Below are 16,069 nucleotides of genomic sequence, written 5' to 3' on the forward strand. Positions count from 1 at the left end.
TAGAGCGTCGGCCTGCGGTCTGGAGAGACCCGGGTTCGGTTCCGCTAGGGGCACGTACTTCGGTTGCAGTTTGTCTCCGGCCCTGGTTGGTCGTGCGGGTGGCAGCCACTCGATGTGTCCCTTCACTTGGATGTTTCTCTCTCTCTCTCCCATCCTCTCTCTCCCTCCCTCTCTATCTGTACAAAAAATGGAAAAATATCCTCAGGTGAGGATAAAAAAAAAATTTAAAAAGAAAAAGAAAACAGTGATAGCCCTGGCCGGTTTGGCTCAGCGGTTAGAGCGTCGGCCTGCAGTACGGAGAGACCCGGGTTCGGTTCCCGCTAAGGGCACGTACCTCGGTTGCAGTTTGTCCCCGGCCCTGGTAGGTCGTGCGGATGGCAGCCACTCGATGTGTCCCTTTCACATCGATGTTTCTCTCTCTGTCTCTCTCTTTCTTCCTCTCTCTCCCTCCCACTCTATCTGTACCAAAAAAAAAAAAGGGAAAATGTCCTCAGGTGAGGATGAAAAAAAAAAAAAAGAAAACAGTGATACCATCAGAGGCAAAGCCCTCTCAAAAGTAGGCCAGACCTGGGCCTTGGACAGATTTCAGGTGAATAAAAATGTTTATTTCCTTCCCAGGCCTGTCCTTTGGAAGTGAGGAAAGACCACGAAGGTCATAACAATGAGTGAGTCTTTCAAAGTTTGAGATAAGTAGTTCAACATCTGCCTCATTTATAGGGGGAAAAGACCATTTAGGTCCTATATTCTTATTTTTCTTATATTGTTTCTACCAATTAGAATAAGCAATTGACATGAATTCTTATCTGTCTCTTTTGTTATATTGGGGTAATATCTGCAACAATGGAAACAAATGTCAAATGTTCTTTAAAAAGTTATGTGATGTTCATTAAAACATGTATTTTGTTGTTGTTTTTTTTTATAATTTTTCTTTATTGATTTTACAAAGAATAAGGGAGAGGGGGAGAGAAACACTGATGAGAAAGAACATCAATTGGCTGCCTCCTGCATGCCCCTCACTGGGAATCAGGCCCACAACCTGGGCATGTGCCCTGACCAGGAATCGACCAGTGACCTCTTGGTGTATGGGTCGATGTTCAACCCACTGACCCACACCAGATGGGCAAAACACATATTTTAATGAAGTATTTCAATCCCACAGAAAAAAAATATACTTGAGTAAATACTGTATAACCACCATTCTGCTTTCAAATAGTTTAACCTTCTGACATAGAGTTAAAATTCTTTAAACGAATATAGGTTATTCCTTAGCAAACTTTTTCTGTAACGGACCAGGATAGTAATTATTTTCAGCTTTGTGGGCCACACAGTCTCAGTCCCAACTACTCTGCTTATAACAGGAACGTAAATGTAAACAATATGTCAATAAATGGGTGTGGCTGGACTTGTCTATGGGATCATTGCCAAGGCCTGGTTTTTCTTATATAAATACAAAATAAACCCCAAAATAAATTATAGGCAATGGCAAAAGAGCCATACTACATACTGTGAGGCAGCATTTCCCAAGCCGATCTTTAAAAGTGTTCCTTATACAAGAAAATTGAATGGTCCCAGGTTAAACAAAATGCCAGATTTTAGTACTGTAGGGATACTCAAAACCTTACACAAGCTAAGCTACATTAATGAACCGCCAAGAAGAAAGTTTCCCAGAGTGCTCTTAGGAGGTAATAAATAACAAAAAGGATGTGTGTGTTAATGTTAATACTTAAATAATAATAAGATACTGATTTTTTTTTGCCTCCCTCATTTTATTCCCTGCAAAATTCTCAACTCAGGCTTTAAATTTTTAGTTCTATACCTGTTAGAGATTTTAAGAGATCATGAACATATGTATGTATTATATCCAAAGGCAAAAACTGGTTTAAAATTATGTCCTTCAAACAAGTCAAAAACAATTGCTTAGTTATATAACTGCTTTTATTAATTCCAAGTTTCCAACAGTATACAATGTTAGAATAACTAGTTTGCTTCTTTTTTTTTTTTAATCCTCACCCAAGGACACTTTTCCATTTTTTGTTCAGATAGAGTGGGAGGGAGTAAGGGGAAGAGAGAGAGAGAGAAACATCGACGTGAAAGGAACACACTGAGTGGCTGCCACCCACATGACCCAACCAGGGCCAGGGACAAACTGCAACCGAGGTACGTGCCCTTAGCGGGAACCGAACCCAGGTCTCTCTGGACCATAGGCCGACACTCTAACTGCTGAGCCAAACCGGCCAGGGCAGAATAACTAGTTTCTTTAGTTATTTATCACCCTAGGCCAGTGATTTTCAACCAGTGTGCCGCAAGAATTTTTAAAATATGCAATATCTGACTATTTAGTAAGGGGCACTGACCTCTTTTCCCTGATTGTCAAATAAACAAATGAAATAGCCAACACAGCAATAGCAGTCCAGTGTAAATGCTCTGTTTTGAACTATAAATATATAGGTCATATAACAGAGTTGCCACTTATTGGTCACATCACATAATAAGGTTGCATCTGATTGCTTTTTTTTTAGACAGAGAGTAGGGGAGAGGGGGAGACAGAGAAACATCGATGAGAGAGAACATCGATTGGCTAACTCCTGCATGCTCCCCACTAGGGATTTGACCCACAACGTGGGCATGTGCCCTGACTGAGAATTGAACTGGTGGCCTCTTGGTGCATGGGTCGATGCTCAACCACTGAGCCACAATGGCCGGGATGATTGCTTCTTTTTTTTTTTTTTTTTAAAAAAAAGGTCCTCATTTTATTATTATTTTTTTCCTTTATTGATTTTAGAGAGAGAGGAAGGGTGAGGGAGACAGATAGAAACATCAATATGAGAGAACATCAACTGGCTGCCTCCTGCATGCCCCCCACTGGGGATTTGGCCCACAACTTGGGCATATGCCCTGACCGGGAATCAAACCGGCAATCTCCTGGTACATGGGTTGATGCTCAACTACTGGGCCATACCGGCTGGGCTGCTTAATTCTTGATACCAGAAATCCTTACATATAAGTATAGGTACCTGATTTTGTAAAAAGTCACTTTGAGCTCTGGCAGGGTGGCCCAGTTGGTTGGGGCATCATCCTGTACACCAAAAGGTGGCAGGTTCGATTACTGGCAGGTTCGATTACCGGTTCCCAGGTTGTAGGTTTGATCCCAGTTGGGGGGCATATAGGAGGCAGCCGATCAGTGTTTCTCTCTCACATCAATGTTTCTCTCTCTCCTTTTCTCTCTCTCTAAAGTCAATTAAAAAAACAAAAACAAAAAAGAATCAACCAATGAATGAATGAATAGAACAAATCGATGTTTCTCTTTCTCCCTTCCTCCTCTCTAAAATCAGTAAATGAAAAAAAAATTTTTTTAAGTCACTTTGGAGCAAAAAGGGTAGATAATTACAATCATTTTTTAAAGTAAATCAATCAAAATTATACCTATTTTTTGGTCAGATGGGCAAAAAATGTTTTTTGTGTGCCACAGATTTTATTAGTTTATATGTGCCGTGAGATGAAAAATGGTTGAAAATCACTGCCCTAGGCCATCACCTGTTCCACAAAGTACAAAAATAAACCCATCAAACTTCTCAGGAAAGATAAATGGAAGAACCAAATTTTCTCATCTCTGTATAAATTCACAAAAAATACCAAAAAAGATTTTTTAAGGTGCCCAGCCAGTGGGGCTCAGTGGATTGAGCACTGTCCCATAGACTGAGAGGTCCGCCTTTGACTCCCAGTCAGGGCACATTCCCAGGTTGTGGGCTCGAACCCCAGTAGGGGGCATGCAGGAGGCAACCGATCGATGTTTCTCTCTTACACTGATGTTTCTCTCTCTCCCTTCCTCTCACTTTGAAAAATTAATTTAAAAAACATACTAAAAAAAAAAGACTGTGACTTTAAAGGAAAAGGATTGTTTTAAGGTATATGACACCCCCATCCCTAATCCATAGATCGTAAAATTTTGCTTAACACTATAAAACTACAATTGGCCCTGGCCGGTTTTGCTCAGTGGTTAGAGTATTGGTCTGCGGTCTGGAGAGACCCAGGTTCGGTTCCCGTTAAGGGCACGTACCTCGGTTGCAGTTTGTCCCCGGCCCTGGTTGGGTCGTGTGGGTGGCAACTGATTGATGTGTCCCTTTCACGTCGATGTTTCTCTCTCTCTCTCTCTCTCTCTCTCTCTCTCTCTTCCTCTCTCTCCTTCCCACTCTATCTGAACAAAAAATAAAAAAATGTCCTCGGGTGAGGATAAAAAAAAAAAAAAAAAAAAGACATTTCAAATTTTCTCAAGTACAACATTTCCATTTTTTGCAGTAAGTGACAATAGCCATTCATTACTCTCTCATTAGAATGAGATTTAAGGAGGTTCATAAATTTTAAGCTAAACATTAATGTTTTTCCAAGGACATAATATGACTTAACGACTATAACAATATAACAAGCAAGTCTAGAAAAAGTAATGGGAGAGAGGAATAAATCAAATCAAGCATGCAGAAAGTGCCCTGGCAGGTTTTGCTCAGCGGTTAGGGCATTGGCCTGTGGTCCAGAGAGACCTGGGGTCGGTTCCCAATAAGGGCACATCCCTTGGTTGTAGTTTGTCCCTGGCCCTGGTTGGGTCGTGTGAGAGGCAGCCACTTCATGTGGCCCTTTCACGTCGATGTTTCTCTCTCCTCCCACTCATTCTGAACAAAAAATCGAAAAATGTCCTCAGATGAGGATTAAAAAAAAAAAAAAGAATGCAGACAGTTAATGGACATTGAGGTTGGATAATGGGTATTTGGTAGTTCACTGTTCTATTCCGTGTGTATTTATAAGTTAATATGAAAGAGAAAACTAAGATTAACAATAACATTAATAATAATAATGTTAATAAAATAATCTATGTAACAAGTATAACTTTTTAATTGAGCCATTACACTGTATTCACAAAGAAAACTACAATTATAACAAAATCGTGTGAGGCTATTTGTGCTTGTTTAGACAAAACAACCTGAATTATCACAGACAGTATATATATTACTTCCCATTCCCATATATCTTTTAAAATAGTTTTAACAATTTACAATATCTAATATCATTAGAAAATAAGCTGAAAGGAAATTATCTTTGGGAATTTAGGATAAATAAAAATCATTAACTTAATCCTTTTAAAGTCTACTTGAATAGAAAGAAAAATAACTCCTACCCCTTAAATAACTTATCAAGTAACATGAAACCAATGCAACCATACAGTCACCACAGAACATACTATCTGTAAAACATGTCTGTGTCATTTAAACTTCTAAATTTAAGAATTTATTTTGGCCCAGCCAGTGTGGCTCAGTGGATTGAGTGATGTCCCATGGACTGAGAGGTCCGGGTTCGATTCCTGGTCAGGGCACATGTCCAGGTTGTGGGCTTGATCTCCAGTGAGGGTCATATAGGAGGCAGCCAATTGATATTTCTCTCTCACATCGATGTTTCTCTCTCTCTCTCTAAAAGATCAATAAAAATATATATTTTTTAAAAAAACTTCTTTTGCTGGTCCTGATAGTATGGTATTGTAGCACTATTTTAACTTTCTATAATCTATGGGTTATACCAAGATGCCATAAATACTAAACTCATGGTTCTCAAACTTGAGCATGCATCAGAATCACCTGGAAAGCTTGTTAAAACAGATTGTAGGGAGGAGGGTGTCACTGGGGGAAAAAAGAAGTGTCTGTAACAAAAACAAATTAATAAAAATAATTAAAAAAAAAAAAAAAAGATTGTAGGGGATCTTCCCTGGTTCTGATTGAGAAGGTACTAGGTGGGACCCAAGAATGCATTTCTAACAAGTTCCCGGGTGATGCTGAGGCTGCTGGTCTGGGGACCACACCTGAGGATATTTTTCCAATGATTTTTTTAGAGAAAGTAGAAGAGCAGGAGGGGGAGAGGGAGGGGGAGAGGGAGGGGGAGAGGGAGGGGAGAGGAGGGAGGGGGAGAGGGAGGGGGAGAGGGAGGGGGAGAGGGAGGGGGAGAGGAGGGAGGGGGAGAGGGAGGGGGAGAGTGGGAGGGGGAGAGTGGGAGGGGAGAGGGGGGGAGAGGGAAGGAGAGAAACATCAATGTGAAAGAGACACGTCTATTGGTTGCCTCCCACACAACCCCGACAGGGGCTGAGAATCAAACCTGCAACACAGGTATGTGCCCTTGACTGATAATCAAACCCTCAACTCTTCTGTCCACAAGCTGACACTCCAACCACTGAGCCAAACAAGCCAGGGCTGGGGACCACACTTTTTAAACCTCTGTCCTAAACAATTTAAATAACCAGTCATGCACTGTTTCTGCCTGGTTTTCTCTGATGCTGAGATGGCATCCCCGAGGCACAACCTCCTCTCTGAAGACTGTAGGGTTGCTATTAATCATGTGGCATCTTATGAGCTGCACATCAGTGAGGCTTATTTATCTATGGCCTGTTATTACAACCAAGACACAGGAGCACCTCTTTTTGCCGCATTCTTTGAAGACCGAGCTGAGGTGAAGAGGAAACATGCAAAGCAATTCCTAAGATATCTAAGAAAACGGGAGAGTAAAATCTGCCTTCCAGTGATAAAGAGACCTGACAGATAACTGGGGAACTGGAATACAAGCTCTAGAGTCTGCTATGGAGTTGGAGAACAAGGTAACCAACCTCCTGCAAAACCTGAAGACCATGGCTTCCGCCAACGAGGAAACCGATCTCTTACACTTCATGGGAAAGCACCTGGATAAACAGAAGAGGAACACAAACTACCTGGAACAACAGCTTGGATATCATAAGGGATTAGAAAAGCAGGTCCAGGAGGAAGACCCTTTTATTTTTTTATTTTTTTCAATCCTCACCCGAGGACACTTTTCCATTTTTTGTTCAGATAGAGCGGGAGAGAGAAACATCGACGTGAAAGGGACATATCAAATGGCTGCCACCCACACGACCCAACCAGGGCCAGGGACAAACTGCAACCGAGGGACATTCCCTTAGCGGGAACCGAACCCGGGTCTCTCTGGACCGCAGGTCGACGCTCTAACCGCTGAGCCAAACTGGCCAGGGCAGGAAGACTCTTTTAAAAAGCCTGCTCAAGTGTCAGGTCTGAACAAAGTAAGTCTTCCCATTGTAGTAGGTTCCAAAATCAGCTACTTAAGAATCTTAATTGTCTCCATTTGACAGAAGATGACTTTCCTTCATTAGTGTGTGTACAAATAAACCTGTTTTTGCATTATAAAATAAATAAATAAATAAAAAATAAATAACCAGTCACTCACCAATCATATAAATCTTCACAGAAATCATTGCAGCAAACTAATCAGGGATTTTTAACCCTTTTTGTGCCACGAACATCTCTGGCAGTCTGGTGAAGCCTACAGACAGGCCCCTTCTCAGAATAATGCTTTTACATGTATAGAATAAAATACATAACAAAGAAAACCAATTACTTTCCTCAAAAAATTAAAAATTGAACTGCCATTTGGCCCAGTGATCTCACTTCTAGGAATATATCCTAAGAAGCCTTAAACACCAATCAGAAAGAATATATGTACCCCTATGTTCATGGTGGCACTATTTACAATTGCTAAGATCTGGCAACAGCCCAAGTGCCCATCAATAGATGAGGGGATAAAAAAGCCGTGGCATGCCCTGGCAGGTTTGGATCAGTGGTTAGAGCATTGGCCTGTGGTCCAGAGAGACCCAGGTTCGGTTCCTGCTAAGGGCACATACCTCGGTTGCAGTTTGTCCCCAGCCCTGGTTGGGTTGTGCGGAAGGCAGCCACTCGACGTGTTCTTTTCACGTCGATGTTTCTCTCTCTCTCTTTCTTTCTCTCTCTCTCTCTCTCTCCTTCCCACTCTATCTGAACAAAAAATGGAAAAATGTCCTCAGGTGAGGATTAAAAAAAGCTGTGGTACATTTACACGATGGAATACTACGCAGCTATAAGAAAGAGATCTCTCTTATCCTTGGAGACAACATGGAGGGGCCTGGAGAGTATTATGCTAATCTAAATAAGCCAATCAGAGAAAGACAAATACCACATGATCTCACTTATTTGTGGAATATAATGAACAAAACAAGCTGAAGAACAATAGACCCAGAGACATAGAAAGGAGTAGGGTTCAGACTGACAAACCTCAGAGGAGGTGGGGGGCAGGGATGAGATAAGCCAAAGAACTTAAATGCATGTATGCATGGACATAGACAACAATGCTGGGCGGTGGGATCAGGAGGAGGTGTCTAGGGGGCGGGGGGGAAGGCGGGGGGAGAGAAACATCTGTAACGAAAATCAATTAATAAAAATTGCAACAACAAAAAAGAAAACCAATTACACTGTAGTTATCAAAATATTTTTTAAATATTCTTTACTAACAAAATTAAATAAGCTCTAACAGCTCATAACTAACATGATTTCAAAGGTGTGAAAAGTATAAAAAATATTTTGAGATATATGCAACTGTAATGTGACATGAAAATATTTGTGATTTTGATTGGTGACAAATTCACAGATACTGCTACTACTGTGGTTTGTTGCCTACATTCAGAATTAAAGGAAATGCTGTATTTCACATAAAGATTAGTGAAAATAAAAGTTCATAGTACCTCTGAATTCTATCCCTAGATCCCTTTGGAGGCTTGTAAACCCCAAATGATAAAAAACAAAAAGGGAAGTATTTTTGTAAAGTGTGTTTTGAAAGGCTATTTGGCAGCAATGACAAAAGACAGTTAAAAGTTAAACCATTTGACAAACTTCTGTCATACAGATAAAGCTTTCTGAGTTTCAAAACAATTGTTTTTAAAAAGAAATATCAGAATAAGGTGCACTTATTTTCAGGCTATTAAAAACAAGGAGAGTTATTTATTCAACTTTTAAATATTTGACTGCCTATATTTAATCTTGAATTAAGCATTCTCCAAAAACATACAAATGATTCCGTTTAAAAGATAAACCAATCTTTGCCCTGGCCAGTTTGGCTCAGCAGTTAGAGCATCAGCCCGAAGACCGAAGGGTCTCATGTTTGATTCCAGTCAAGGGCATGTATCTGGGTTTTGGATTGGATCCTATACCCTGAATGGGGTCATGAGGGAGGCAACCAATCAATATGTCTCTCTCACTTCGATGCTTCTCTCTCTCTCCCTCCTTCCCTTCCACTTGATCTAAAAATCAATGGAAAAAAATATCCTCGGGTGGGGATTAACAAAAAAATAAAATAAACTGTACTGTATTTAACTACAGAAAGAGAATTAAAATGAAAGTCTAGGCATATTATGTAACTATCACAAAAATTATGGACATATTTGAGCATCTTCACATTATTACACCCTCATGAGGTGACAACTTTTAAATAGACGAAAAAAAAAGCAGCCAGAAATCGCATGATCCCACAATTTTCACAGCCAAATTCAAACCAAATACTGTCATTCAGAATCTTTTCAAAGGAATCAAGAATTTCTAAATACACATATTTAGAAAACAAATTGGCAGTTCTACATACAAAGTACATTCTTTTTTTTTTTTTCTTCTTATCCTCACCTGAGGACATTTTTCGATATTTTGTTCAGATAGAGTGGGAGGGGGAGAGAGAGAGAGAGAAACATCGACCTGAAAGGGACACATGGAGTGGTTGTCACCCACATGACCCAATCAGGGCCGGGGACAAACTGCAACCGAGGTATGTGCCCTTAGAGGGAACAGAACCCAGGTCTCTCTGGACCGCAGGCCAACGCTCTAACTGCTGAGCCAAACTGGCCAGGGCCAAAGTACATTCTTAAAAATATACATTAAAATTAAATACCAGCAACTTGGGTAGAAACATTATTTAAAATTTCTCTTTACTATGGGTTTCATATTCAAAGAAAGCAATGAGGAAAAATACAGTAAACTGGGCACACATAGCCCATCAGGAAAATAGATCCAGTACGTAGGATGACATTTTACCAAATAATTTTTCAAACTACCATATAAACATTTTTAAAGTCTAACATGACAGACCAATAGAAATAGAGAATAGCGCTGTACTTCAGGGGAGCACTGAAATGTCCCCTTTTATTCTTAATTCATTTTACAATTTCTTGTTAGAAGACTATTTTGATCAAATTTTTTGTTTTTATGTTGAAATTCTTAACTTTACTGTTTATAAGAATAAACTAGCTAAAGTTCAATTCTGATTTTTCTATCTTTTGCCTTTCTTCCTCTTTCCAGGAATCCTAAATTAAAAAATAATAATCCTGTAGTTCTTTAAACTATACTATGGAAAATAAACATTTTATGTAATTAAATCTTGGGAAAGTCAAATCAATGTGAAAACCATTTTGCTGTTTGTCATGTTGTGTTCAATGATCTTGAACACAACATACTCACTCCTAGAAACAATATTATTGAAGGTGAGGACTTGTTCACCACTGTCTCCAGCACCAAAACAGCGCAGCACATAGTTAGACCCTCAACAAATGTATGTCAAATAAATAAATTTAAATGTCTGTCACTTTCAAGTGTCTGCAACTCAAATTCCTGGAATAGAGACATCTACTTGTTCAGGTATAATAAGGTTTTGGGACTACATTCACTCCTTTACATTTATATATCATTTTACAAAATGCTTCTGCCCATATTTTTTATTTTATTTTAAATTTTATTTATTGATTTTAGAGAGAATAAGAGAGAGGGAGAGAGATAGAAACATCGATGAGAGAGAGAACATCGCTTGACCGCCTCCTGCATGCCCCACACTAGGGATTTGGCCCACAACATGGGCATGTGCCCTGACCGAGATGGAACCAGCGACCTCTTGGTGCATGGGTCCACGCTCAACCACTGAGCCACACCAGTCGGGGCTGCCCATATTTTAATTCCTCTGTGAAGTAAACTGTCAAAATGTACTTTTAGTAAACTATAAAAATTGTATAACTAACTTAAAATTTAGGAAGAGAGGTCTTTTTTTATGTATCCAAGGGTCATAAACTGACAAACCAAAATAAAACGACTTGTCTAGAAGTTAGTGATTATAACAGGATCGAGTCTCCTGGTCTGATATTCATAGATTTGGGGGAAAGAAAAAAAAAAAGGTTTATTTTCCAGAATCTCCAGGCTGGAGTGCCACTTGCACAGATCCGGATAAACAGAAAGGAAAGGTAAACAAGCGCCACCCTTAAGAAACTATCAGAGACTGTCAAGTTGGACAAACAACTGTTGAGACACCTTACTACTTAAAACAATTTCTGTGGGAATTTACCCAATCTCCCTAAAGCGGGCCCGGGAAGTTCTCCGGGAGCCAGGCAGGAAGTATTCTGAGACCTGCTTATGTCCCGGCGGCGAAAGCGGCCGCACAATGACAGTGACACGGCGGGTCTCGCGCGGCCTGCGTCTGGGACGTCGGCTCTGCGCCCCGCGGCCCCGGAGAACCCGAGAGAGGCAGCCCCTGCCCGGAGCCCTTCTCTGAGCTCCCGACAGGCCCGATAAGAACCCGGTCGTGCTCCGGGAGAGGAACCGCAGCAGGGCCGACAACAGTCCCCGGAGGGGATTTGAGTAGGGTCCGGGGACACTTTTAACGAGCAGAGGAGCATTTTGTGCCTTTCAGGGTTTCTGCGAAGTGGCCACATTCCGGCCATAAAATCCAGAGCCCTGAAAAGTGCGCGGGCTGGGGAGCACAAGCGTTTACTTCGAATTTGAGAAACAGCTGCTCAAGAGGCTGGCAGAGCCCCATTCTCCAGAGAAGGGGGGCAGGCGAAGCGCCGCGCATCCCTCACACCCTCGTAGTGGGGTAGGCCTCTGGCTCCCCGCGGGTCCCCGTCGTAGGCTGGGACACTCCTGGCCCAATGTCTCAGGTGAAGTACTTTCTCATTACCTCTCTGCGCGGAGGCGAGCGAGGAAGTGATGAGCCGCGCGGCCACCGCTCCGCAACTACAAGCGCCGCTACCGGACATCTCCGCGGGGCCTAGGCCGGGGCTTCTCCCCCTGCTGTCCTCTAAGTCTCCGCGGCCCGACTCTTACTCGTAGGGTGCGCTGACCAGGCTCCAGACCCTCCCGCCGACCCCCAAGCCCAGTGCAGAGTTCACCCGTCTAGCAGCCAGGCCTGCGCGTTCTTAGGGGCCCACTGCAGTCTTCCCAATACAGTAGACACCTTACCCCTCTCTCTCCCTCCCTCCTCTCCCTCCTCCTCCCACCCCCCACCCCCACCCGCCTACCGGGCCCGGGGAGCGTGCGCGCGCTTGCGTCCTAGGCCTAGGGAGGGGGCGTTGGCTCAAGTACGTGAGACACGGACATACGGCGAGAGGAAGGGGGCGGAGACCAGGGGGCCAATGAGCACGCTACGACTGTGGCTGGCCCTAACTACAGGAACTACAAATCCCGACAAGCAATTCTTTCGGAAGCCCCTTTATCCTAATGTTGACAAATTTTATATAGACACAGAGAGATGCAGGCCGGAAGTTGTAGTCCCAACCTGTAGCAGTCGAGTCTTTCTGGTCATTTTTGTTGGGTGTCTGGGAAGATGAAAGTAATACCGATGACTTAACTGGCTCTAGGTGGAATCTTTAAAGGCTTTGAGCTGCTGTTAGATGCTTCAGAAATTTCTTTCATCAGGATTCCACATCTTGTGCTCCTTATTTTTTAGTTTCCTCACTTGTAATATGGAAGTGGTGTTTTTACCTAGTACCCCTAGTAACAACTGTTGAATTATATAGCTCTTTGATTTTTCAAGCCAGTGGTGATAATTTGCAGTTGTTGCGACTGTTTTACAATCTTTTGTCAGTCCCTTAAATCTGACCACACCCTGGTAAATCATTCCTTCATTAACTGTCTTTGAGTCCTCTGTCTGCATGGCTGGTTCCTCTCTGGACAGCTAAAACTAACAAATTAATCAGACTCTTTTCCCACGTGAGTTGGCGCCAGACTGAGTATTTACTTTGTGTATTAAGATTTTGATGAGCTCAGAAGCCCAGAGAAATTGTCAGGTGAGCTTGGATGCTTCTACTTCTGAGTTTAGGGGAAGGAGGAGGTTGGGCAAGCTAGAGTTAAGACTAGGTCACACAAGTTAGTTAGTTAGTTACTTGGATATGGCCATAAGAAGGGGCACTGTGGCCTTGGCCCAGTCCGAGCATGTTGTGTGTGTTGTTTTTCTCTCCTGGTACTCTCTCAGTTTCAAGTAGCAGACACCAGAACAGAGCCCAGGTCTTCCTCAGTTGCCTCCATTAATAGAGTTTTGAGAAAGGAGAGACTCGCCCTGGCCAGTTTGGCTCAGCGGTTAGAGCGTCGGCCTGCGGTCCTGAGAAAGGAGAGACTCTAAAGTCCTCTCAATACAGTGTTTTAAAATTGTTTCTTAGCCCTGGCAGGTTTTGCTCAGTGGTTAGAGCTTCAGCAGGCGGACCAATGAATGGTGGGTTTGGTTCTGGACAAGGGCATGTACCTGGGTTGGGGTTTGTCCTGAGGAGTTCCTGCGGTAGGCAACCAGTAGGTATGTCTCTCTCACATCCATGTTTCTCTCTCTCTCTCTATCTCTCCCTTCTCCCTCTCTCTCCCTCCCTCCCACTCTATCTGAAGATAAATAGAAAAATATCCTCGAGTGAGGATTAAAAAAATACAGTAAAATAAAATTGTTTCTTAGACTCTCTTAGAAGCCATAGTTCTGTGGCATAGCTCTGTGGTGGGTGTTAGAGGACTCAGAGGATGGACCTACCCTGTCTCTTCCTCCGTGCCACCCCAAAGTCAATCAGAACAGCTCTGCTTTTATCTGTTTCATGTATTGGGGTTTTGTTTGAAAATAGAATTATTTGCTTTAAAACAATGTTTCAAAAGCATTGATTCTAGGACAGACTTCTCCTTTTAGCAATGACCTAAGCAGATCATCTGGACCCTAGCACCCAATTTAAATATTCATCCCACCCTCACCTTCTGTTTCAGTTATATGCACATGTTCTTATTATTATATAAATAAAGAAGTTGTTTGCTAAAATCTATAGATATCTATAAAGCAAGCTGAAAAAAGGGCTTAGTGAAGACAAGGCTCATCTGGGGGCACCCCACTGAGCTTTCCCTTTCTCTATTTTAAGAACTTGTTTTCTCATTCAGTCAATCAATAATTATTTATTGAGCACCAGTTACACTGAGGAAATAACAAAGAACGACAACAACAAAAAAGTTTCCCTCACGGAGCTTCCATTCTAGTGGGGAAATATAAGACAGTAAGTAAAAAAATATGTATATGCCACTGGTATGATATCCCTGTATTGTTATGTAATATATCCTTATATTACTTCCAGGAAAATTGAGCATTTCATTTTATTTGTGGGCTGATGTTTTCTGTGTTTTGCCTATATCCCAACTGGACTATGAGCAGGTATTTTTGAAGGCAGGTATTTTATTACATACTTGGACTGAATACACAGTAGAAATTCAGAAGTACTTGATTAAGTACTTATCTCGCAGCAGTACTTTTGTTTAGCAGAAACTTGGGATGGTGTCTTCAGAAAATCGACATATAATCAGAGCAAATTATAATTGACAAAGAGGTGACTGTTAATAGACACAAATTCTATAAATTTATACAATTGTTAATCCAACTGACTGTCCCACAAGAGATTCCTGATTAGCAGAGTGTAGACTTTGCCCTAGAAAGTACAAAACAAAGGGAGCTGTACACAGCTGTTTAACTTTTTCTCAGCAATGTGAACAAGGGTCATGTGGCTTTGGCATCAGACTGGTGATGGTTTCATCACACAGGCAACATGATTTTGGTAGTTTCAATGCATCATCCCAAATCTGTGCTCTGTGGGTCAGAGCAGACCTGGATTATTAGGATCAGCACCTAACAAGCATGGATTGGGACACTAACTTTATACTAGGCTCTGCATTGGTGTAAGTCTTAGAGTTGTGTTCAAATTGGGGAACTTGTACCATGGGGGTATACCAAGACTTCCCATTTGGTATTTAAGTACAGTGGGGTGTTAAGTTTAAATTAAATAACATCTGTATTAGAACGGGTTTGAATGTAAAGGATTATTCTTTTTATTTATTTATTTATTTATTTAAAAGAGAGAGAGGAAGGGAGAGAGAGATAGAAACATTGATGTGTCTTTCTCACATTGATCTGCTCCTCCTGCATGCCCCCTACTGGGGATCAAGCCTTAAACCCAGACATGTGCCCTAAAGGGAATCAAACCAGGACCTGTCAGTCCACTGGACAAAGCTCAATCCACTGAGCCACAGCAGCCAGGCTAAAGGATCATTCTTTAGGAACCACGTAGCCGTATAACAAAAGAGCATGTTCCATTTTATTTATTTTTTATTTATTTTTTTTTATCCTCACCCGAGGATATTTTTCCATTTTTTGTACAGATAGAGTGGGAGGGAGAGAGAGGAAGGGAGAGAGAGAGAGAAACATTGACGTGAAGGGACACATCGAGTGGCTGCCACCCGCATGACCAACCAGGGCTGGGGACAAACTGCAACCGAAGTACGTGCCCTTAGCGGGAACCGAACCCGGGTCTCTCTGGACCGCAGGCCGACACTTCAACCGCTGAGCCAAACTGGCCAGGGCAGCATGTTCCATTTTACAAGCGTACATTCCCTGACCTGAAATTCACCGGTTGGGACAGTGTACTTGCTCCAGAGGGTAACCTGGTAATGAGATGAGCAGAGCTTGGTATCTGGGCAAAGAGCAATGAGGCTCCAAAGGCACACTAGGCCCATTCTCTCTCACTTGGCACTTCATGGATAACCTCTGGCCAGGTTCCTATCAGGCCATCCACACAAGTTCTGGATTTGGAAACAGCCATTTGAGATTTTCCCTATTACAAAATGGTTCCTCTATCAGAAGAGTGATGGCAAATACCTATAGTCATATCTTATTGGTTGTTTGGAACAAAATACGTCCACATCATACCTACTTCCAGCTCTCTGTTCTGACAGGTTAATGATGCTTTAAAAGGAAAGTCATTTGCAATTTTCCAGCTCAAATAGTTTCTAAGAGCTGACTCCCTATCTTGAGTTATTTACCTTTTGTGAGCAACATAGCTGAAGACACATAACTTTACGTTGTCTCCATTTTACATAAAAGTTGTTTTGTTCCTTTTCATATTTGACTACCTCCCAAGATTGTG

At 41.9% G+C, this 16,069-nt stretch overlaps 1 protein-coding gene across 1 annotated transcript in view; it reads right to left on the reverse strand.

The window, feature by feature from the left end:
- The window catches only part of CLPX (caseinolytic mitochondrial matrix peptidase chaperone subunit X), a 50,714-nt gene extending 38,661 nt beyond the window's left edge, over positions 1–12,053 (reverse strand). Inside the window, exon 1 of the mRNA XM_036260434.1 lies at positions 11,818–12,053. Within this exon, the coding sequence (XP_036116327.1) occupies positions 11,818–11,896 (79 nt within the window). The 5' untranslated portion in view covers positions 11,897–12,053. The remainder of the gene's footprint in view (positions 1–11,817) is intronic.
- Between the last annotated feature and the right edge of the window lie 4,016 nt (positions 12,054–16,069).

Source organism: Molossus molossus, unplaced genomic scaffold, assembly GCF_014108415.1.
Source record: "Molossus molossus isolate mMolMol1 unplaced genomic scaffold, mMolMol1.p scaffold_m16_p_1, whole genome shotgun sequence".
NCBI lineage: Eukaryota > Metazoa > Chordata > Mammalia > Chiroptera > Molossidae > Molossus > Molossus molossus.